The 25851-nt window shown below is 47.2% G+C and overlaps 1 protein-coding gene across 4 annotated transcripts in view; it reads left to right on the top strand.

Moving 5' to 3' along the window:
* Positions 1-25851, top strand: part of LOC137426725 (girdin-like) — a 193566-nt gene that overhangs the window by 43366 nt on the left and 124349 nt on the right. For all 4 annotated transcript variants that reach the window (XM_078779085.1, XM_078779084.1, XM_078779082.1 and 1 more), the window contains exon 3: positions 19070-19178. In XM_078779085.1, coding sequence (XP_078635211.1) covers positions 19070-19178 — 109 coding nt within the window. The remainder of the gene's footprint in view (positions 1-19069; positions 19179-25851) is intronic.

Genomic DNA, 25851 nt, shown 5'->3' with positions numbered 1-25851 from the left:
CGAGAGCAGGTGACTAGTAGTTTCTGTTTCTGTCTTGCAGAATCTACACTTGTCTGTCTGGCTCAGTCCCACCATCTTTTTAAATCCATTGGTGTAGTGTCCTTGATCTTGGGCATTTATTATGATTCGTTCGCCATCCCAGTTGAGCTGACCTCTTCTTATCCATTCCAAAGAGCCTTCTTTGTCTATCCCCACTCTGTCCAATTCTTTTTTTGTATTTTCCTGATGTTTTGTCATTCTCCCAGTTGTTGGTGTATATTTCTTGATAACTCTTTTTATATACTTATTTTGTCTTTTTTGCGATTGTTGATGCTGTATTTGTTGCTGTTTCATTTCCTGTGCGGCATCTTCTGTTCGCACCTGTTTTTGGAAATTCCTTGCAAAGTGAGTTAGGGATACGTTTTAGGTTTATTGTGTTCATGTTTGTTTACAAATTGCATCCGATAGTCTGTTGAGCATTTCACATACTCAGCTGGTCCTGTGTGTGTGTGTGTGTGTGTGTGTGTGTGTGTGTGTGTGTGTGTGTGTGTTTGTATATATATTGTAACGGATTTGAGAAGTGTAACGGATTTGAGAAGTGTAACAATTTTGAGAAAGTGTAACGAATGTGAAAAGTATGGTTTTGTTGTGTGTAACACCCTCGTAAAGTAAAGAATGGTCGCAGCTCGTCCTCTTAGTTAATTCCATAAACCTACACACAGGACACGATATATCCTTTTAAATAGTTAGTCCCTTATTCTCTGTGTAGGCTAAGGATGTGTTTCCCACTAGTTTGACTCTTCATTGCACCGAATTAAATAAGAGTAGGCCCTCCGACGCCCCATGGCAGCTTCCAAGTGCCAGGTTTGCACTTTGCTGCATTTTCATCTGCCGTCCACTTTGCAGCAGTTAACTCCATTACGCACGAGGTAACGCCGAAGAAGAAAGGCAGGTCTCCACCTCGTCATAGAGGGGAGGAGTAAGTCGGCCCCGCTCATCCAACCCAGAACGAGGGGTTTGGCTAGAGAAGGCGGAGAGAGAACGTTTGGGGAAGGTTCGAAAAGGGTGAAGGGCGGGGCCTATATAACCCGCTGCAGGATGCTCCCAAAAGGAGATGAGCTGAGAGGAGGGATGAGTTCTGGGTCCAGGAGATGCGCTGGAGACGAGCAGGTGTGACCGAGCCACCGTGAGACGTGCCGCGCTGCAGGAGAAACGGACCGGGGCAACGCAAGGAGCGCATGAGGCAGTACGGAGAAAGGAACTTCGCCCGCGCAGTTTGGGACCAAAGCTCGGCTTCTTGACGGCGGTGCCTTCTGGCCCGACCGTGCCCAGCACCCGCTGAACCTTCCTTGCCTCTAAAAGCCACCGATCTCCAAGCCATTCCTTCCTGCCTGCATTTCCCCGTGTAAGTGTGATCGTCCGTCTGTCTTTAATGTTGTCCTGGGGTTTATTAATTAAGCTTGAATAGGTAAGCTAATGATTTCACTGTGTGTCTGCTCCTTCCATTTTCTGTATATAACCGACTGCTCTCGTTGCTTTGGCTTGTGAAAATACTTAATAAATCCTGTTATTCCTCCGTACTTCTTCTTCTTCTTCATTCTCGTTCAGTCGCTTTAGAGGTTTCCATATTGAGTAGCTGCGGCGCGATGCGGCCAAAGTTTGGGGTGAATCGGGTTTTAGTCAGGGAAGCACTGTTCGGTCGCGGAGCCTCCGCTCGGCAAACATACCATCTTTAACCGCGTACCGTAACAATATATATCTATGTGTGTGTGTGTATATATATATACATATATATATATATATATATATATATATATATATATATTATATATATATATATATATATATATATATATATATATATATACATATATATATATACATATATACTATATATATATATATATATATATATATATATATATATATATATATATATATATATATATATATAAATATATATATATATATATATATGTATATATATATGTATATATATATATGTATATATATATATATATATATATATATATATATATATATATTGTTGTCTATATATATATACAATATATATTGTACCCGAACTCTCCCTTACCCCATTCCCTAGTCCCATTGTCTGTAAACAACACCCATTAGAGCCGATCTTCCCCTTCATTCCCCCATTAAATGTCGTGCCCAGGTCCCCCGCACCACACGTAGACAATTATAGGACATCTTGCTAGTTATTCTTAATCTATGTCAGTTAAGGACTTGTTTCCATTAATTATGACTCTTCGTTGCACCAGAATGTGATGATATGGCACCAGTAGGAGTTTAGGACCTTCCCATACCTCCCCGCATCTCTTCCCATCATCTCAAGCTCCAACAACAACCACAACAACAGCGGCTTTGCGTCCTCACTCCGGCTCGGTTGGCCGCCATTGAACATGTGCTCGACGGGGTTACCCAGAAGGGGGCTCCCTGTCGGCCCCTCGTCAAGGGCGGAGCCGGTAACCCCCGCACCCAATGAGAAGCCATGGGCCGATGCCATATGGGGCGGAGCTAACGAGCGAGGGCGTGACTCCCCGCCGGATATACGCGGCCCCGCGCCGGACGTGACGTGAGATGCGCCCCGAGCTTGGAAGGACAAGACGCCACCCTCCCGAGCGCTGAGCGACCTCCCCGGCATCTCCACCAAAGTCGCGACCCACGAGCGCTGAGCGACCTCCCCGCATCTGCTGGACACCACCGTACGTGATTCTGTCCCTGAGCCAGGTGCACCTGAGCCATCGACTGCCGCTTTCCTTGCCATCAAATCCCGTGTGAGTCAGCGTTGTCCCGTTTATCTGTGGTCTGTCTAGGGTTAATATAAGGTTGTGTCTAAGTGCCCACCTTCCTATGTTTCCCTCTTGTCCCTGTAATCTAACCTTTTCCGCCTTAATATAACCTCCTCCGGAGGTCTTGAGAACTGAACCCCTGGTGTCGTATTGTGTGATTGTAACCCAGCCGGGTGTCTTCTCTTTCCTATTGAGCCAGCGTAGCGCGATTAGTTAACATTCGGGCACAATCGGGTAACTTGTACGGATACGGCGGCCATCCCGCTCGGCCCACCATACCATCAAAGTCGTATCTGTAACAATTGGTGTCAGGAGTGGGATTGGACCCGGAGCGCGTTTACGCGCTCGAAATTATAACAGCGAAATTTGATTGTGTTTTACAAAAAAAAAAAATAATAAAAACCCGAATTTTGAAAGTCGCGCTATGGCGGATCAAGACAGCTGGGGTCCGGTAGGGGAGAGTGAGGCAGGGTCGGTCCAGGACCAAATTGAGGGACGTGAGGAGAGCGAAGCAGCGAGGGTAGCAGACGCGCAAAATGGCGCCTCGCTGGTCACCGCGCCCGTGACCGTGGCAGCGCCCCTGGTGGATCCGAACCTTTTTATGTTGCAAATGAGGGCCCTTATGGAACGAATAGAGGGCCAAATGGGGGTAATGAGGGACGAAGCGAGGGCTCAGAGTGAGCAAATGGGGGTAATGAGGGACGAAGCGAGGGGTACCAGTGAGGGGTTAGACAATAATTTTGAGGAGTTAGACAAGAAATTTGGGAAGATAGACAATAATTTTGAGGAGTTAGACAAGAAATTTGGGAAGTTAGACAATAATTTTGAGGGGTTAGACAACGGGATAAAAGAGGTGAGAAATGGGTTAATGGGGGTAGAAAACAGAATGGCCGCTCAAGAGAATCAAATGGAAGGGATGCAAAAAGGGTTAGAGGGGTTAGAAAACAGTATGGAAGGCAAATTGAGGGACATGAGGGACCAAGCGGAAAGGGAAGTTAAACAAATGGAGCAGCAGATAGAGGGGGTCAGAATGGGGGTAGAAACCAAACTGGATGCTCACAGGGAGGAAATGGAGCAGATGAGGGTGGCATCTGGGCAGGAGATGCAAGTGATGGGAGAGGAGATCAGAAGAGGAGTGGGTGAGGAGGTCGGAGGAGTGCGCGAGGAGGTGAGGCACTGTGAGGAGCACATGGAAAAGGAGGTGAGAAAGGGGACTGTAAAGTTACAGGGGGGCATAGAGGTCCTGACGCAGGAGGTGGAACAGCTGACGGAGGGACAAAAAGAACTAACGGAGCAGGTTCAAAGGAACACTGCGGTATTAGGAGGGTTAAAAGTGACACAGAAAGAACTAAAAGACGACTTGATAGCGACGAAGAGGGAATGTCAGATGGTACGTGAGGGACTGACAACGAGGTTGGACGAGGTGGTAGAGGTAATGGAGACGAAGGACCGGCAGGTGAGGACGCACATGGAAACGGTCAAGGTAGCCTTGGAGGACGAGCTTGAGGAGACGTACCGGGGAATAAAAGAGGTGAAGCACAAATTAGAAGAAGTGGAAGAAGGGATGAGCGAAATTAAGAAGCGACGGAGAGGGGATAACAAGGAGATAAAAGAGGAGATAAAAGAATTGGTCCAAAGTCTGTGTTTGGATCGTGATGATGTGCTCATTAACCGGATGAGGGATTCGCAGGTGATGGAGGAGAAGCGAAGAGGAAGAGGACCCGGTGTAAGTGGTGACCAATATGGTCGTGCGTATGATGCGCCAGGGGATTTAAGAAGCTTGGGGGTCGAGATAGACCCGGGTGTTCGTGAGAGGCCGTTGGTGAAGTGTGCGACAGGTCTGGTGTGCGAAAAAGGAGGTGTGCGAGAAAGTCCGACTCTGGGGTGTGTGAGGAAAAAGTGCGTGCCAAGGAGTGAGTGTGCTGGCGAGAGTGAGTCGGTCGTAGCGCGTGTGCGAGGGGGCACATGGAAGCGCGGTGTGGTGAGTGTTACAGAGGGTGTGACGGGAGAGTGTGCGCAGGAGTGTGCGCGAGAAAGGTGTGTGACGGACAGGTGCATGAGGAAAGAGTGCGCTGTCAGAAGTAAGGAAGAGTGTCCACCTGTGGTGAGTGTTACAGAGGGTGTAACGGGAGAGTGTGCGCGAGAAAGGTGTGTGACGGACAGGTGCATGAGGAAAGAGTGCACTGTCAAGAGTAAGGGTGAGTGCTCTGTCAGGAATGGAGGTGAAAGTAGTGAGAGTGACATGGAGCGTGAGTTAGTTGTGACAGGTGAGCGAGGATGTACACCTGGGATGGAAGGATGCACACCTGGAATGGTAGAGCGTGAGTGGGAATGCACGCTGGAATTGGTGGTGAGGCACGTGGTTGGGTGTGCGAATGAGGGCACACCTGTGATTGTCACAGAGGAGGTGACCGAGGAGGGGGTGCGAAGCGGTGTATTGGTGAGGTGTGCGACCAACGAATGTGTGCCAAAGTGTTCGGTGGTCAGGTGTGTGACCAAGGCTGTGAGTGGAATGAGGGTACCTGGGTGTGTAAGGAAGGGTACGAGGAGCATGGGCACAGCTGGATGTGTGAGCAAGGAACGGGCTGCGGGGTGTAAGCGTCCAGGTGAAGCATCGACGTTAGACGGGGTAGAGTGTAGAACGACTTATAGCCGAATCGGGCCCTCGGTGCGTGCTGGGCCTCGCTTTGAACGGCCGCGTCCGTGCTCCACTAGGCGGAGCTGGCAGCCCGATAGAAAGGGTCGTCATGGCGACCACTTTTTGTTGAGGCATTCCGGCAGGTCGAGATCGGGACATTGGATGGCTCCACGCCGAGGTGATGCGTGGGATCTCGGCCCGGGTAAGCCCCCGTCCCTGCACCGAGTGCCGGACGCATCCAGCCGCTGGCACAAAACAACCAGCACCCATTGCTTGGCTTTACGAAGCCGGGCTTTGGACAGGGATTGGCGCACCGAGAGGTATTAGTGAGTCGACTGGGTGATGAGGTTAGTGTTTTGGACCCAAAATTAGAGAAAAGCAAAATTTGATGATTGGCAGAGGATTGGCAGAGTGATGATTGGTAATGGTACAGTGATTGGCAGATGATTGGCAAATTTTTGATTTGTTGAAATTTGATGTGCAAAATTGGTAGTGAGAGACCCCCGATGTGGTGGGATGGCAAATCCACCATCCCTCACAGGGGGGGCAAAGGAGCAATAGATTATGGGGTGTATGGCAGTGAAAACTAGCCCGGGTGGGTTAGGATATGGTGTGTAGGGATCTAGCGAGGATTGACATTAGGTGACGTTAAGTTTAGTTAGTGACTGATACCTGTAGTAGGGACGCAGGTAGATTAGTGTGGATGATAATGACGAGGGAGCGCAATAGTTTAAAGGGACGACTGGGAAGCGCAAGTTTCAGAAGGGAGTAGTTAGCTGAGATGATGCCGTGTGTGTGTGAGAATTGAACAGGTGTGATTGCACAGGTGTGCAACTGGACAGGTGTGTGGAGCAGTGTATGAGTAGTGAGTGTGTGGATCAGCGCGAATGCGCTTGGGGAGAGAAGGGTGCAGGTGGCACCAAGTGTGAGAGCACAGGTGTGCAAGTACAGGTGTGTGGAGAGAGTTGGAGTAAGTGGTATGGAGTGGTGTGCGTGGTGCGAAGGTGTGGATGGGGGAAGAGTGGACCCCTTTCACGAGCACCCGGGGCGGGTAGTGTAAGTGTTAGGTAGAGGGTGCAGGTAAATTGTGGTTGGATATTGGCATTTGTGGTGCGGTTGCAGAATGGTGTTGTGAATGGGTGCATTAGTGTTGTGGAAATGGCTGGGCGTGTAGCCTGTTAGTGTGTGTAGTTGGTTGGGCACTCCACCACTGTGAGGATGTCGGCCAGGTGAGGCCGCAGGTGGGCTCTGGGAGCCGGTAGTTGTGAGTGGGTGCCTGAGGATCCCGGGTGTGGATCGGGCAGCCCAGTGCCAGAGAGGGCACGGAGTGGGGAGAGAGCCAGAGGGCCTTCCCCAGGTAGTTAGGTTAGGGTGAGGAGCAGGTAAGCTCGGAGGCAACTGCAGTGGTGGAGGTGTGCAGGTGGGTAGACCCACTGGGAGAGGTACACGCCGCAGCCCAGAAATTGTGCGAGGGCACCGGGAGATGAATCGGGGGAGTGAGACCCCAAATTGAAGAGCACCACAGTTTGGCCAATGGGAATTGGTTTTTAGAACCCATAGTGTAAGAGGGCCAATGGTTTGGCCGGAGAAAGGCCCCGGGTAGTGTAAAGTTGTTAAAGTCATTTAGGAGATAGTTAGGATTGATGAACCTGTCGCACCATACGCAGCCACTTACCTGTGGTGATGATGATGACTCCACACCTGTGTTTTCTTTGTTTGTGTTGCAGAAATGAGATTGCTGTGAGGATTTGTGAGACGCATCACGACGTGGATGAGACATTGGGGTGATTCCATCTCTCCCTCCCTAGGAGGGACTGATGATGAATTGGTGATGGCAAATTTTGATGTTGAGTTGGAGATGGCAAATTTTGATGAGAGTTGAAAATGGCAAATTTGATTGGTTAGGAGGGAGAGAAGACGAATTTGGTATATGGGAGGAACGGGGAAGACAGTAGGGATGTTTGTGGATTTGTAAAGTAGATGTTTATGGGTAGTGTTGTGTTTTGTTGATACAGTAAGGGGTAAGGGAGGGGCCATGTAGGTTACCTGGTGGGGGGGGCGTACGGTAGGAACGTACCTGTCTCACCTGGTTCCCATGTGCCCCCAGTGTGCATCACCTTACATTGCGTGCACTTTTGCGCCCTTACCACCTTACTCACTTGTTTCTTCTTTTGTCTCCCACCTCCGAGGATCTGGCTTTGGGGTAGAGAGAGAGGAGAGAGAGGTGCTGGCGACGCAGTTGTGGGCCTGCACTTTCGCTGTTCGCTGCCTGGATCGGTACACCATATGGACCGCAATGTTTGTGGCCACCCACAATGGACCGCAGTTCGTTTGCGGCCAAGCACCACCCGGGGATGGACCTATGGGTCAACGTGGCACCTATGCCATACAGGTGAACCACTAATAATTAACACCACTGAAGACCACAAGAAGAGCAAGAGACACCTGCAGGGTTAGGGGTTGTTGAAGTTATTTTTATTCCAATGAACAATGGTGACTGCACCGATTGGTGGTGGGGTGGTGCTGTTGATGCTCGGGAAAGGGTGCTCTGCACGTTATTAAAGGCCGTCGGCCACAGAGCACTCGTGGGTTGGTGTATCGATGTTGGCAAGCGCGCTCTCTCTATGCATAACATCTGCATGTGTTCCTCCAAAGACAGGTCCTGGATCGTAGTGTAGATATCAGCGTAGTCTTGTAAATAATGCTCCCTACCGGCTGTATGTTTAGTTTGAGAATTCTTTCCGGATTCGGTTATCCTGTGGGTGTGTTTCTGTGAGGAGAAGGGTGCAACGTCGCAGGGGGACATATTTACTCATTTGTAAATATCTGTAAAACTGTCGCACTCAGGGTAGAGTTAATAGTAGAGGGAACTACATTGCGTGCCACACTAAAGTAGGTAAAAATTTATCGGGTCGGGACGCCCCGAGGGTAGAGAAGGGTGCAATGTTGCGAATATGGAATTTGGCCTCCATATCCGCTTGTAAATATTCCCCTATTTTCTCCGATACTCCCCAACTCTCCCTTACCCCATTCCCTAGTCCCATTGTCTGTAAACAACACCCATTAGAGCCGATCTTCCCCTTCATTCCCCCATTAAATGTCGTGCCCAGGTCCCCCGCACCACACGTAGACAATTATAGGACATCTTGCTAGTTATTCTTAATCTATGTCAGTTAAGGACTTGTTTCCATTAATTATGACTCTTCGTTGCACCAGAATGTGATGATATGGCACCAGTAGGAGTTTAGGACCTTCCCATACCTCCCCGCATCTCTTCCCATCATCTCAAGCTCCAACAACAACCACAACAACAGCGGCTTTGCGTCCTCACTCCGGCTCGGTTGGCCGCCATTGAACATGTGCTCGACGGGGTTACCCAGAAGGGGGCTCCCTGTCGGCCCCTCGTCAAGGGCGGAGCCGGTAACCCCCGCACCCAATGAGAAGCCATGGGCCGATGCCATATGGGGCGGAGCTAACGAGCGAGGGCGTGACTCCCCGCCGGATATACGCGGCCCCGCGCCGGACGTGACGTGAGATGCGCCCCGAGCTTGGAAGGACAAGACGCCACCCTCCCGAGCGCTGAGCGACCTCCCCGGCATCTCCACCAAAGTCGCGACCCACGAGCGCTGAGCGACCTCCCCGCATCTGCTGGACACCACCGTACGTGATTCTGTCCCTGAGCCAGGTGCACCTGAGCCATCGACTGCCGCTTTCCTTGCCATCAAATCCCGTGTGAGTCAGCGTTGTCCCGTTTATCTGTGGTCTGTCTAGGGTTAATATAAGGTTGTGTCTAAGTGCCCACCTTCCTATGTTTCCCTCTTGTCCCTGTAATCTAACCTTTTCCGCCTTAATATAACCTCCTCCGGAGGTCTTGAGAACTGAACCCCTGGTGTCGTATTGTGTGATTGTAACCCAGCCGGGTGTCTTCTCTTTCCTATTGAGCCAGCGTAGCGCGATTAGTTAACATTCGGGCACAATCGGGTAAATTGTTACAGATACGACTTTGATGGTATGGTGGGCCGAGCGGGATGGCCGCCGTATCCGTACAAGTTACCCGATTGTGCCCGAATGTTAACTAATCGCGCTACGCTGGCTCAATAGGAAAGAGAAGACACCCGGCTGGGTTACAATCACACAATACGACACCAGGGGTTCAGTTCTCAAGACCTCCGGAGGAGGTTATATTAAGGCGGAAAAGGTTAGATTACAGGGACAAGAGGGAAACATAGGAAGGTGGGCACTTAGACACAACCTTATATTAACCCTAGACAGACCACAGATAAACGGGACAACGCTGACTCACACGGGATTTGATGGCAAGGAAAGCGGCAGTCGATGGCTCAGGTGCACCTGGCTCAGGGACAGAATCACGTACGGTGGTGTCCAGCAGATGCGGGGAGGTCGCTCAGCGCTCGTGGGTCGCGACTTTGGTGGAGATGCCGGGGAGGTCGCTCAGCGCTCGGGAGGGTGGCGTCTTGTCCTTCCAAGCTCGGGGCGCATCTCACGTCACGTCCGGCGCGGGGCCGCGTATATCCGGCGGGGAGTCACGCCCTCGCTCGTTAGCTCCGCCCCATATGGCATCGGCCCATGGCTTCTCATTGGGTGCGGGGGTTACCGGCTCCGCCCTTGACGAGGGGCCGACAGGGAGCCCCCTTCTGGGTAACCCCGTCGAGCACATGTTCAATGGCGGCCAACCGAGCCGGAGTGAGGACGCAAAGCCGCTGTTGTTGTGGTTGTTGTTGGAGCTTGAGATGATGGGAAGAGATGCGGGGAGGTATGGGAAGGTCCTAAACTCCTACTGGTGCCATATCATCACATTCTGGTGCAACGAAGAGTCATAATTAATGGAAACAAGTCCTTAACTGACATAGATTAAGAATAACTAGCAAGATGTCCTATAATTGTCTACGTGTGGTGCGGGGGACCTGGGCACGACATTTAATGGGGGAATGAAGGGGAAGATCGGCTCTAATGGGTGTTGTTTACAGACAATGGGACTAGGGAATGGGGTAAGGGAGAGTTGGGGAGTATCGGAGAAAATAGGGGAATATTTACAAGCGGATATGGAGGCCAAATTCCATATTCGCAACAATATATATATATATATATATATATATGTGTGTGTGTGTGTGTGTGTGTGTGTGTGTGTGTGTGTGTGTGTGCTTGCACGTGTATGTGTGCATATCACTGTATTGTATTGCAATAGCTTGTGCTAACTTGTTACCAGTTTCTTCATACACCTGTATGCGGTTCACCTTGAGTTGTTTTCATTGCATGAGGATTGTTTTCAATGAGGGAGACTTTTCAGGCATGGTATGTGGGTGTTGTAAGTGATAATGCCCTCTAGCAACACTTGCTTTAAGATGGAATACTCTATCATTGGAATGTGTAAGGAAGGAATATGGATTATGATATCTCGATGGGGAGATGGGCAGGATCCATCAAGACCAGATTCCTAATATTTTTTGGAATGCTTTTGGACCATCATGTTACATGGGGCAGTTTTTGGAAATCACCACATACTGTGTAGTGTGTACAGAATGTCTGCAAGATCTATGAACAGTTTTGATGTGATGCTTCGATGTAAATCTTTACCTCCACCGCCGAAGGTGGGCGGAAGTTATGTTTTCAAGGTGGGCGGAGGTTATGTTTTCAAGGTGGGCGAGGTTATGTTTTCAAGGTGGGCAGAGGTTATGTTTTCACCCCTGTCTGTTTGTCTGTCTGTGAGATGGATATTTCAAAAAGTTGTGGACGGATTCAGACGAAACTTGGTGGACAGGTTCGGTGTGCGACAGGGACGAATTTATTCGATTTTGGTGCAGATCCGGCTCCGGATGCGAGAAGTTAAAAAAAATTATTCACCCCTTGAGTGATGGGGCTAAAAACGACATACAGTAGCACGATATCTCAAAAAGTTATGGATGGATTCGGACGAAACAAGGTGGATGAGTTGGGTAGGTGACAAGAACAAGCCAATTTAGATTTTGGTTCAGGTCCAGAGATCGGTCTGGCCTATCAGTGGGATACAAACCATAAACTGTTCAGCCTGCGGGAGGTACACTACATGACCAAAGTATGTGGACACCCGAACATCGATCATCTCATTCCAAAATCATGGGCATTAATATGGAGTTGGTCCCACCACCCCCCCCCCCCCCCACCCCCTTTTGCTGCTATAACAGCCTCCACTCTTCTTGGAAGGCTTTCCACTAGATGTTGGAACATTGCTGTGGGGATTTGCTTCCATTCAGCCACAAGAGCATTCGTGAGGTCGGGCACTGATGTTGGGCGATTCGGCTTGGCTCGCAGTTGGCATTCCAATTCATCCCAAAGGTGTTTGATGGGGTGGAGGTCATGGCTCTGTGCAGGCCGACGCTTGGCATTGCGCATGGTGATATTAGACTTGTGTGTGGCTGCTCAGCCATGGAAACCCATTTCATGAAGCTCCCGACGAACAGTTGTGCTAACCTTGCTTCCAGATGCAGTTTGGAACTTGGTAGTGAGTGTTGCAACCGAGGACAGTCGATCTGTGCGCGTTACGCACTTCAGCACTCGGCGGTCCCGTTCTGTGAGCTTGTATGGCCTATCACTTTGCGGTTGAGCTGTTGTTGCTCCTAGATGTTTCTACTTCACAATAACAGCACTTACAGTTGACCGGGGCAGCTCTAGTGGGGCAGAAATTTGACAAACTGACATGTTGGAAAGGTGGCTTCCTACGACAGTGCCACGTTGAAAGTCACTGAGCTCTTCAGTACGGCCCGTTCTACTGCCAATGTTTGTCTATGGAGATTGCATGCCTGTGTGCTTGATTATATATACACTACCGGTCAAAAGTTTTGGAACACCTCACTTTTTCCAGTTTTTATTGAAATTTACGCAGTTTCATGTCTCAATGTACTCTGAAATCAAGCATAGAACAAATAAACCGCCGAACACACTCGTGGCATTCTTTCTACAATGGAAATCAAATATTGTTCGGGAAGTTCTTCCCAACACTGTTGCAGAAGTTCCCACAAATGTGTTGCACTTGTAGGTTGCTTTGCTTTCACCCTTCTGTCCAGTTCATCCCAAACCAGCTCGATGGGGTTTAAGTCTGGAGACTGTGCTGGCCATTCCATGATTTGAAGCCTACCGTCTTGTTCTTTTCCTCGAAGGTAGTTTTGACATAGCCTGGAGGTGTGTTTAGGGTCATTATCTTGCTGTAGGATGAACCCCTGACCAACTAGGCGTATACCAGAGGGTATTGCATGGCGCTGCAAAATGCTGTGGTAGCCCTTTTGGTTCAGGGTGCCAGTTACTCTGTGCAAGTCGCCAACTCTGGATCCAGCAAAAGAGCCCCAGACCATCACGCTTCCTCCTCCATGTTTGACAGTTGATGTCACACACTGAGGAACCATCCTTTCGCCTACTCGATGGCATACAAAAACCCTGCGTGATGAACCAAAGATTTCAAATTGTGATTAATCAGCTCATACGACCTTCTTCCAGTCTTCAGTAGTCCACTGGCGGTGCTTCATGGCCCAGGCAAGCCTCTTTTCCTTATTTTGCCATCTTAGCAATGGCTTTCTTACTGCCACTCGACCTGTCAAACCTGCAGCTCGAAGTCTTCTCTTCACAGTTGAAACTGAGACTTGCTTGCTTCGACCAGTGTTAAGCTGTGCTTGAAGCTGTTGTCCTGTGAGCCGCCTATCACGCAAGCTGTTGACTCTCAGAAACTTGTCTTCTGATTATGTTGTGGCTTTGGGTCTGCCAGACCTCTTCATGTCAGAGTTTCCTCCAGTTTCCAATATACTACTTCCTGCAGTGCAATATTGTCCAAATAATGCTTCGGAGGGTGTAATAACGATCTGTTCCAATACTGCTTTTATACAGACAGGGGGTTTGTAATCAAGTAATCAGCAGAGGTTGGGACACCTGTAGGTATTATTTGCATCAACTTTCAAGGCTTAATTTACTTACATTGCTGCAGAACAGCTGTACGTTGTTAACCCATTACTTGTTCCCTGAAGAAAGTCTTTTTTTACAATATAACTGTGCAATTTACATTATTTTCCCGTTTTTGCTAACCTAAACTTTTTTTTTAAATCTCGAGCAGTTTACTGCTTACCTTTGTACCATTTCAGGTTATTCACTGGACATTAAACTGCGTAAATTTCAATAAAAACTGGGATAATTGAGGTGTTCTAAAACTTTTGACCGGTAGTGTACCTGTCAGCAATGGGTGGGGCTGAAAGAGCTGAATCCACTAATTAGATGGGGTGTCCGCATACGTTTGGTCATGTATTGTACTTGCTCTACCATGTGCCGCTCTAGTTTGTGCCTGTGCTCACCCTTCCCTGCTCCCCCACCCCATCTTTCCCCCACCTCTTCTTCTCCCTCCCTCCCAGGAATGCTCAGGATAGTAGCGCAGTTTCGAGCCCACTATACCATTTTAAAATGCTCTCTGCAAATCGATCAATGCTATTTAAAATGCTCTCAAATCGGTCAAAACGCCTGAGCTGTTATTACCAACCTTTTTTTTTTTTTTTTTTTTTTTTTTGTATACTGAATCGAGGCTCGTGAAAGAGCTAACATTTACTTCACAAACAAATCAACCAGACAAACAAAATATATAAAAAGCGGGAGCGGAAAACAAGATGGGGAGAGAAGGTGAAGCACACAAACACAACATTTGAGAGCAGGGAGATGTGTGGAAGGGAGAGGGCTTGGGGGGAGGAGGCATGGGAAGGGGGGGGGGGGGTGGAGGGAGAAGTATAAAACACAAGGACACCAATGACTTCCAGGACAGAAGTTGGTATTTCAAAAAAGTGGAATTGGGGTGAAATTAGCGGGGGTAGAAAAGATCAAGGTTTTGGATGGGGGAAGATAAGAGATGGTGGTGAACAGCTGTTTTAAAGACCTGGAGGGTGGAGTGGGATTGAAGAGAGTGAGGGAGTTTGTTCCAGAGGCGGGAGAAAAGAGGAATGAAGGAGTGAAGGTGAGCAGAGAGTCTTGATTTTGGCAGTTTGACCATAAGAGGGTTGCAGGCAGATCTTGTGCGACCTGTAGGAATATTTGCGGGACAGAGCCCAGAGAGAGCTGGGGGGGCAAGGCCAGAGAGGAGTCGGTAGAAGATGGAAAGACCACCAACCTGCCTGCGGTGAGTGAGTGAGAGGCCCTTGGAGTTAGCTTCATCGCGGGAGATTCCAATGATTCTGAATGCTTTGGTTTCAACAGCGTGAAGACGAGCTAGGTGTGAGGCAGGAGCACCAGCCCAGAGGGGAGAGCAGTATTCCATTGAGCTGCGGATGAAAGCCTTGTATGTGGTGAGGAGCTCAGGTGTGCCAAGGAAGAACTTCGCACGACGGAGGATGCCCAGTCGGCGACTGGCTTTGGAGGCCAGATTTGAAATGTGGTTTTCCCAGGAAAGATCATGGCAGATAGTGAGACCCAAAAGCTTGAGTGACAGAACTTCTTGGAGAGGATTATTCAGAAAGTGGATGGGAGGGTTGTCCAGTCGGTCTTTTCGGAGAGACATCGTAAGAGTGTGAGATTTGTCAGGATTGAAAGACATGTTCCACTTGTTTGCCCAGTCTGTGATTTTGTCCAGGTCTGCAGAGAGTGAGGAGGCAGCAGACTGCCGATCTGAGGGATGAAGAATGGAGCGACAGAGAGTAGAGTCATCAGCAAAGAGATACAGAGGATTTTCAAGAGAGTCAGAGAGATCATTGATGAAGACCAGAAAAAGGACAGGGCCGAGAACACTGCCTTGTGGAACTCCAGCCTAAACAGGAAGAGGAGATGAGAGAAACCCATTCAGGGCCACACGTTGACTACGACTAGAGAGGACGTCCGCCAGCCATGCGTGGAGATTTCCATGGATACCAAAAGAGGAGAGTTTGGTGAGCAGAGCGGGGTGCCAGACCGTATCGAAGGCACGTGATATGTCAAGGGAGACTGCTCTAATTTCCTGTTTGGCATTGAGGACCTCCATCCATTGTTGAGAAAGCAGAAGCAGCATGTCCAGAGTAGAGTGTCCAGGTCTGAAACCAAATTGATGATCAGAGATCAAGCCATTGGAGAAGAGGAAAGATTTCATATCTGAAGCAATGATGGATTCCATGACTTTGCTGATAATTGGGAGAAGGCTGATTGGTCTGTAGTTGCTGGGATCTGTTTTTGCACCTTGTTTATGCAAAGCGGTGATGTTGGCAGATTTCCAAGCAGATGGAAGATGACCTTGAGCAAAAGAGAGGGTGAAGAGAACAGAGAGAGGGAGTGAAAGAGCGGAAGAACAGGATTTTAGGACCCGTGGGCTGATGCCGTCAGGTCCAGTTGCAGAATCCGAGTCGAGGGTTGACAGAAACTTTTCCACCTTGTCAGGAGGAAAGGACACAGAGTCCAGGAGCAGCTGGGTACGACTGGGTACGGTGGGTACAGAGAGGGATGGGTTTGGGACACAAGATTTAGAGGCAAACACAGAGTTGAGGCATTCAGCTTTTTCACGTGCGGAGTCAGCCGTGTGGCCATTTGAGGTGAGGGAGGGGATGGAGGGGGAACAAACACCAGAAACAGATTTGACCAGACGCCACCAGGATTTGGAAGAGGGAGACAGATAAGAGAGTTCGGTCCTGAGAACGGAGAGATATTGTTTCCTGGCTCTCCTGAGGGTGGACACACACTTGTTTCGGGCTTTGTGAAAGGAAATGAGATTTCCTTCCGTTGGATTTGCTTTCCAGGAGACGAAAGCAAGTTGTTTCTGGGCAATAGCCTCACCACAAGATTCCGTGTACCATGGACGGGAGGAAGGGTATGACAACAGAAGACGAGATGGGATAAATCTGTGCATGAGAGAGAGCAGTTTGCTTTGGAAGAATTCCCAGGAAGAATTTATGTCAGAGGCAGTAGAGATGGGAGACCAGTCCAGATGATTGATGGCTGCTTGAAGACCGTGCCAGTTGGCCTTAGTGAAATGCCAGACTCGTCGACGCTGAGGAGGCTCTCTGAGAATGGTCAGAGAGATGTCCACTTTAACAAGCACATGATCAGAAGAGCCGATTGGAGCAGAAGAAGAGCAGCAGACATTTTCAGGGAAGTTAGTCATAACCAAGTCCAGAAGAGAAGATGCTCCGTTGACTGAAATCCGGGTCGGGAAATTGACAGTTTGTGTCAGTCCCAGTGAGTCACAGAAGTCCTTTGCTGAAGAGCCATGGCTGGTGAGAGAGGTACCGACACCCAGCCAACTGGCATGGTGACAGTTGAAATCACCACATATGAGGAAGAGAGAGTTGGGATGGGTAGATAGAAGTTGGTCCATATTCTCAGACAGCGAGATGTAGATGGAGTCATCACTGTTTGGTGGACGGTACAACACACATATGAACAAAAGGTGGGAGCGAAGGGGAAGCCGTAGCCAAAGGTATTCCTGGGGGTGAGGTGGAGAGAGGGCAGTGCAGGGCGAGTGAGGAAGAGAGTTTTTTATAAAGATAGCAACCCCACCTCCAGGACGAGGCTCAGGTCTATCATACCGGAGTAGGGAGTAACCTGGGAGAGCTACCAAGGAATCAGAGACATCATGAAGGAGGAAAGTTTCTGTTAAGCAGATCACGTCTGGTTTGTCAGAAGCAACCTGTATGGAGAGATCAGACATGTTTGAGCGAAGGCCCCGGATGTTTGAGGTCCATACTGTTAAGGAAGAGGAAGGGGGGGCATCGGATACAGAACAGGGGGGGGGGAGCGGTAGGGTAAGATGTGGAAGAGGAGGAAGAAGTAGGGAGAGCTGTTGAAGGTGTGTCAGAGATTACAGAATAGCTCGGAGAAAGGGAAGGATGGGGCAGAAAAAAGGTTTGATGGTGATTGGGAGAGGCGCAGTGAGGTGTTATTTGACGAGGGGGAAGAGCGAGGCAGAAGGTTGAGGGAGATGAAGGTGAAAGTTGGAAGGGGGAAGAAGCGGGGAGGACGCTTTGAGGGGGAGGGGTGAGAGGGGAGTCTAGGAGGGGAGGAGCGAGGGAGAGTCTCGGAGGGGAGGGGTGTGGGGGGAGATTTGAAAGGAATGGGTGATTGGGAAGATTTGGAGGGGAGGGGCAAGGGGGAAGATTTGAAAGAGATGGGTGATGGGGATGGTTTGGAGGGGATGGGCAAGGGGGTAGATTTAGAGGGGAGGGGTGATGGGAAATGGGATTTTGGGGTGATGGGATTTTGAAAAATGTACGATTAATGGGAAACGAACATTTATTGCAAAATGAGTTTCTTGAGACATTCGAGTCAAAAATACGTTTGAGGACGCTGGAGGGAGGATGGAGTGCTGGAGAGTTTAGGGAATGAATGAAAGATGCACTGTAAGAGATGGAATTTTTTTTTGGAATGAATGGATTTGGTGAGCAAGTCGAAAGCATCCTTTTATAGAAGAAGAAGAAAAAGGTGTTATAGAAAATGACAGAATACAGGTCTTCAGGGTTCAGATGAGACATTTTTTAACAACGTGATCACAAACAGCGTGGTCGAAGAATGAACGAACGAACAACTAAGAACGAATAAACGAATAAAAACGGAAGGAAATGTTTTTGGGGTTTTTTTTTTTTTTTTGAGATTTTAAAACAAGGAAGTATGGGATGAAAAGACCGTGAAAACAGAGACCGGAAAAAAAATTCAGCGTGATCGGAGAACCGCTGAGACAAAAACAAAGCCTAAAGCCAAGGTTGGACACAGTAGCCTAGTACTACACTTAGGCCTCAGGATACACGATGAGAAAGACCGACGATTCTGTACACAGGTACAAAAAACCAACGCCAAGAATACTATTAAAGACACCCCAATAGGTACATACAAGACCAGTTTCGACAAAAACACAATTGTGAAAAGTTACTTAACTTCGAAAGCGAGCGCACATGGACAGCTTTGAAGAGACGAGACCTCCAATCTTGCGCATGCGCAGTCCTTTTGGGGGAGGGGTGAGATACCATCAGAGGAACCATCAGAGGACCATCAGAGGCATGGTGACATCAGAGGAACAACCTTGAATTTTAACCATCAGAGGAACAACCTTTGGTTGTTCGTCCATGCTCTATCCTTCTTGAATGCTGAGCGTCCAGCAAGGAAGCAGCACATTCCATTTTCAAAGTCTTTGGTATGACTTGGCCGGCTTAGAACCACTGACCTCCCAGACTCAGAGGGGACAGTCTGACCGTCATGCCACCCAATCTGATTTGAATTTATTGACTCCTGACCATAACGTCTTTCTCAACAAATGTTTGCAATTTCCATCAGATTATGATTTTTTGTTTTTTTGAGGGTTGGGGGGGGGGCAGGCTGGGGGGGGGGGATCATCTGGAAGTGTTTTGATAGCTTGCTGAATATTTTGTGCATTATTTCTATGCAGTTTGAATACTATCTAGTCTTATACAATCTGATCTGAATTCTTTCAGAAACATTCATTTCAGATTTGTTGATTGTGAATCGGCCAACATACATTTTCAACAACGCTATAAATACCAGACTCTTTCTTACTAAACTTTTAAAAATGAAATCTCACCTTCCAAAATAGCAAATGACTTCATGTGTGGGCTGTTAGTGGAAGGTTATGGAAAGTCTAGTGAAGTGAAAGACTGAGATTCTGAATGTTCTGAGAAGGCCTTCCTATCACTTACCCTTCCCGCAGTGACCCTAACCCAAGCAACCAGCGTGTAAACAAGGGTATCAATGGTGACGTGAACCTCCGAATCCAGAACCTTGCCATCCTGGTGAGACACCTCAAGGCATATTATCAGGTAGGCATGATGAACACCACGAACCTGTGTAGCTGTTTTTCAGTCACCTGAGCCTTGCCTACTGGGCAGCTGTACCAGCTGGTAGTGCCTTTAGTTTTGAATATTACCACTGTGTTTATATTAGCTGCATTTTGTGCATATGATTGTTATGTTTTACGAGCAGAAAACCCCATCCAAATGACGGGTAACCCTTCTGTATCTTCACACTAAATCGGCCTTGAAAACGCTTGCTGAAATTACGCACGAAAACCTTCATTTCTTATACAAATTGCTTATTCCTATTTTGTTATACGGCTGCAGACCACTTCTGCAATTGCTACCAAAAATAATAAAAATTCCCCTGGTTACATACATGAAACAAGCATAAGTACTGCTAATGTGCATATTATATAATACATCATCGTTGTCTGTTTGTCTGTCTGTGATGCAGGATATGACGCAATAAGTTGTGGACAGATTCGGCCGAAATTTGTGCACTGGTTGGATATGTGACAAGGACGAATTGATTAGATTTTGGTTTAGGTCCGGATGCAAATGCGGCCTATCAGTGGGATACAAAACGTGGGATAGCCTGGTGTTGGCTTAGCGGTTAGGGTGCCGGCTTGGGATCCTAGGATCGTGGGTTCGAATCCTGGTCGATTGCTGAATTAACGCCAGGGGGGTTGACTCAGCCTGTCATCCTTCCGAGGTCGGCAAATTGAGTACCAGCTTGCTGGGATGAATGATCACGGTGAGTACCCCGACCTAGAATAGGTACACCGTATCCCTGCGCATCGTAAGACCGTGACCAAGGGTTGGCGTCAGGAAGGGCATCCTGGCCATAAAAACATTGCCTCAAACAGGGAACCATGATTGCCATGGGGCCCGCAAGGCTAACCCCCACTCCAGCAGAGAAAATGGCCTTAAAACGATCATTCATTCATTCCTTCAGTGGGATACAAAACGTAGACCGTTCAGCCTGGCGGATGTATGTGCTCTACCTCGTGCCGCTCACATCTTTTTTTGAATGGCAAAGCATTGCATGCAGATTGATTGAAAATTTGGTATTGTCGAACGGATGCTCATCGTGATCTTGTGTTGGAGAGTGGCTTCTACTTTGGAATTGATTGGTCATTGTGTGGAGTGTTTGACCATCTTGACGAGTGGATTTCCGCTATAGTTTTGTTTTGCTATAATTACTTCCATTTTGGCAGTTTAGCAACTAATTGTATTCAATGCTAATTGCCACGTTTATGTGTGTGGCATCTGGAACAGCGTGAACCTCTCCCCACATTCGCGCTCAACATTATTAATGCCCTTCATGATGGCGCAATGGTTAGAGTGTCCACTCAGTTTCGGAGGTCGGTGGTTCAAACACGGTCCTGGCCGAGTTGTACCAAACACTTTAAAATGGTACGTGCTGCTTCCTTCATGGACACTCAGCACTTAAAAAGAATAGTGCACGGACAAACAACCGGTCCACAGGCTTGATGGGCGTATTTTCCTCCTGCGTTGAGGTTCCTCTACATTTTATGCAACCCTTCGTCATGCACGTGGGGCACCTGATGTTTCACGGATAGTGATTGTAACAGGATGACGTTGTTATTAAATAGCATTAGTTACTGTTTGAATAAAGCAACCAAATGCTTAAATGCTTATCCATGATGTCATTCAGAAGCACATCCTCAGCACTACAATTTATTTAATAATTTCGAAGCTCATGAAAGCATTATTCGTCCATCACCAGTTGAGCATTTTACCACCACCAAGTAGGGTCTTCTCAGCAAACGTATTAACATATTGTGGCTTAGGACATTTTTTATTTCCCCAAACAGCTACTCGGTTGCCTTTTATCACTCGTTCAGTGAGGAGCAAAATGCACCGCAGACAATGGGCCAGGGGAAAGCTGGGCATCCAGTGGAAGGAAATTCCACCGAATGAGAGCAAACGGAGTAGATCTCAACACATCAATTGTGACATGGTCAGTGTGGCTTGTGTGCCAGCACGGAGGCCTGTTTTGTGAAAGACTCTTAGTTGGATTCAACGATGCCATGAATTAGTTGAAAGGGCTGTTGTTTCACTGCATCGTGCTACGTTGGAAGAGTTAAGCCAAAACACTCTGCATCGAGTAGTTCTGTAAGGGGAACCAGATGCAATTGCACAGATGGTGCGAGTTTGTATTCACGACTCAGCCATATCTGCCATACACTGATAATGTCCAATTGATGTTATCTGCGTATCGGCTTTCCGGGTCTGCTTTGGCTGCCACTTTGCTGGGCGACAGCGCAGGTTTTCTGCCGGGCATCAAGATCAGTACAGGTGCAGACAGTGTTCTGTAGCAAGTCAGAACCGTGTGCACGCGGTTTGTGTTTTTTGAGCTTGGAGCAAACACGTGTTCTACAAGGTAGAAGATATTACTCGTGTAGATAGAGATGTGGAGAGAGGGAGAAATAAAAAGAGAAAAAGAAAGAAACAAAACGATATCAAAAGGAAATGCAGATAAGGATTTTAGGTTTTCGTTCGGCGTTTTTTCCTTTTTTCCGACCTTGGTTTTCCGGCTAAAGTGAAACGTGCTTTAATGCAGAAGCTAATCTCATCTGAAAAGAGCAGCCAAACTAATCCCCCAAACTCGTGTGTAAAGCCTAATGCTACGGCAGAAACTGTACTCGAAGGGTAGATTGAATTTCCCGACAGGCACACCACCATCTTTGACCTGAACGCATTCACCCTTTGCTTCCTTCCCACCACGTTGCCCAGCAAACAGCAATGCTCAGCTTCCCCGCATCGTTGGCATATATCTTGATAACTCCTCTTACTCAAAGGGATTTGTTAAGATGCACAACTTGCTTCTTGGTCTAACAACTCGGTCCAAGACATCTTTCTCCCAAACACCCTTAGTGGGATGCAGGCAGATTGGCTGTGGGTTCCATGGGAACAGGCTGTGAATGGAGTGTTTGTTCTTTTTCGTCATCTATTAACTGTATATTATCATATTTATTTGATACTCAGTTTTGGCATTTTCTTCTCGGTCTGGATTCTTTCTTGTTCAGTGAGGGTAGGAAGAGCATAACTGTCAAGTCTGATTGACACTTCATTTTGGCATGAATCCTCTAACCCGTTTAATATGTAGTGGCCCCTGTCACTGCATTACCAGCAGATCACTGCTAGTGGTCTTCCATGACCCTTAAAATGTTTTCTAGTGGGGAATTGGCACCGACAAAATATATTTTTGAGGTTGTCATTAAATATATATATTTATATTTGTCTGTTTTTATTATTATTCTGAAAACTTGTGTTGATTTCTGCCTAAAATTCCTCTCAACTCCATAGGCCCCGATGTCATAATTGTGAAGGCCCATTGATCATGTGACAGCAGTTTAATGGTCGCGTTAGTATGTCCGCACTCTAGAGCCATTAAAGATTTTGGCAGCTGTTGCATGGACGATTTCTTCGCATCCTTGTTTGAAAAAGGTCGACCACAGTTTTCTGGCTTTCCGCATGTTGTTCGCCACAAATCGAGCACTTCCAACTGACCCGGGTGAGGACGAAAAGCAAGGTGTTGAGAGAATATCTTGTTTAAGGGAACAGGGCTGAGGGGAGAAGAGAAGATCGTGTGAGCTGGAGTAAAAGGCCAGATCTAAGGATGATGTATATATATACACAAAGAATTAAGTTAAGCACCCCTACACAACGAATTAAGGTAAGCACCCCCTAATATATATTCTTTGTGTATATGTATACATTGGCATATATTCTAAGGTATGTGAGATCAAATAATGATTGGTATGACATTAGTTATTGACGTTATTGACGTTATTGACGTCACTTACACGTTATTGACATTACACGTTATTGACGTTATTGACGTTATTGACGTTATTGACGTTATTGACGCAAAGATCGCTAGAGGTCTTCTCAGAACAATGACTGTACGTTAGAAAACATAAACGTCATCCACACTGTCCGTGATGGACCTATAGCTCCATACTTAAATTGAGGTGAAAATATGCCTAAAATTCCCAAAAAATTTCACCTTAAATTATGCAGAATAAAATATTGAAAACGGCATGATTGTTATGTTTTTATGTGACCATAATATCACTTCTCCAGAAAATATAGCAATATCATGGGTATATTACACTGTTTTGACGACATCAAACTTGTAATGTGCGAGGTTGTAAAAAAACGGGGGGGTGCTTAGCTTAATTCTTTGTGTATACATAGCTTTGCTGTGCAGTGCAATATGCAATAATGATAAGCCACACAATTGGCAATTGTATATAATTATCATTCATATATTTATGAGCACGATACAATCACCAGAAACAGTTACAATTGAGACCGTTTTATGTCCTTAGATTTAGCTGCCATCTCAAATGCTCCAGGAAAGGCTTTGATAGGTCAAATTTATCAAATGAAGGACTTTTACAGACTGAATATTGTTACTCTTTTTTGCCAAGCAGTCAATTGGAACTCTGCAGTGCAGCAATGTGCAGCGTCACGTGCTTGGTTCTTTCGGAAGAATGAAAGGCAGGTATTCCTTTGAGACCGTATTCAGGTTGGTTTGGGCGAGAGTGGTGAACACATACTCGTCCATAAAAATGTTTGGCGAATGCAGGCCGGAGCATTACATGATACATATTTGTCCTTCGGTCAGTCTACTTTGTACCAGCATTGTTGACAAGCAAGGTGCATTCTTTGTAGTTGTGTATTCATTGTGCGGTGACGCTGTTGAGATGAGTTTAGCAGAGTCGTAATTAGTTTTGTTTACAAACTGCTACGTTCATAGCCTTTGACTCCATTTTAACAGTTCAGAATATTCAACAATATCTGGCAATGTCATATGTTGGCCAATGACCAATGGTAAGCAGGCCCTTGCGTGGAAGGAATCAAGTCTCTCCCGAGGATGTGCTGCTGCAAAGCACGTACACCCTGCATATTCACCGTTTATTTGATCACACCAAGAGGATTCGCCCACAACCACCCTTATCTCGCACTGCAAACTCAACGGAGGAAGCCATTCTCTCCCTCGAGCAGTGGCTCTTTGTTAAACACAGCTGTTGGGTTTAACACATGTTTAACAAATGTTTAAACACAGGCAGCAAGGGATTTTTCTTCCTCGGCAACCTCATCTTGACCTGCACAGCAGTCTCGGAAATAGTCTCAGCCTTGATGTCATTCTTGTTAGGCCAGAAAAGGAACCATTTATTTGCTCTGGCCGGATTGGAGGGAATTTATTCCCGGACATTCATTCATTCATTCATATTCCTTTCGGACAGAAAGTATCCTCTCATTTGTTGTTGGTGGTGCATGAGTTCTTGCAAGAATCTACATCTAATATAATGGATTATGTATGAATGTATCATCTACTCCTCTAAGAGGATTTGACCGAGGAAGCTGAAACTTTCAGGTATTAATGAGGGCACGCTGAAGTTGTTCATATGCAAGTTTCATTTGATTCCATCAAGTTTTGGAAAAAGGATATTCGCCCAACTTGGCATTTTCTCTTTTGGTAGTGGGGTGAGTCCTAAATTCAGTGGAGTGGAGGGGGAGTCCTAAATTTTGCAGAATGCACAAAATGTCGGACAATAAAAGTTACAGGAAGTGGTCAATTTTGTTGGGGGTGGAGCTATTCAGATCTTGAAAATATTGGATACTTTGGCCAAAATTCCTGGGAAAAAATTGAAGAGAAAATTAATTTTGACAAAATGTATTGTTGGCAGCAAAAATTAGATTGTGATTCAAACAAGTGCATCACAACAACAACAACAACAACAACATGCATTTTAAGGCAATTTTCCCTGCTAGAGCGGGGGTTAGCCTTGCGGTCCCCATGACAATCTTCTCCATTTTGCCCTATTTTCTGCATCTCTCCTTGTTAACCCCCTTGCCCGCATTTCTTCTTCCACCATCTTTAGCCAAGTCTTTCTCGGTCTTCCCCGTCCTCTACTTTCTTCTACATTAACTTCCATCACTCTTCTCAACCAGTCACTTTCATCCTTCCTCAATACATGACCAAACCATCTCAACCTGTTCCTCTTCACAGCATCAATCACAGGCAATATTCCCATCATCTTTCGCAATTCATCATTTGTCCTCCTCTTTCTCAACGATACTCCGCACATCCATCGAACCATTCGCATTTCCACCCTTTCCAGCCTTCGTTGCTGCTCTACGTTCATTACCCATGTCTCGCTCCCATAAATCATAACACTTCTCACACATGCAGCATACACCTTTCCCTTCAGCTTCAGCGACACTCTCCTCCTCATCAGCACGCCACTCAGTTCCCGAAACTTCTTCCATGCACATCTCACTCGAGCAACCGTTGCCGAGTCTGATCCACCTTCTCCATTCAGCATGTCTCCGAGGTAGCAAAATGTTTTCACACCTTCCAGCTTCACGCCATCTCCAAGATCCAACTCAACATTTCCTCCATCTGCAGCTCCCTCTGCGCACACCTTACATTTGAATGTAGCTGCCACACTGGTTAATGACCCTCTCAGACCACTACATTTTTGATGAACCCACTCAGCGCACATTGTACACTGAATGGAGTTCACTCCGACACCCTTCCTGCACACAGCACACGGCCACTTCCCAGTTCTTTCCACCTCACCACATGCTTTACCACTTGCCATCACCTTTGTCTTTCCGATATTCACCTTCAGACCTTTTGTCTCCATACATTCCT

Source organism: Myxine glutinosa, chromosome 5 (genome assembly GCF_964187855.1).
Source record: "Myxine glutinosa chromosome 5, kmMyxGlut1.1, whole genome shotgun sequence".
Taxonomy (NCBI): domain Eukaryota; kingdom Metazoa; phylum Chordata; class Myxini; order Myxiniformes; family Myxinidae; genus Myxine; species Myxine glutinosa.
This window is presented reverse-complemented; position numbering and strand designations above follow the sequence as displayed.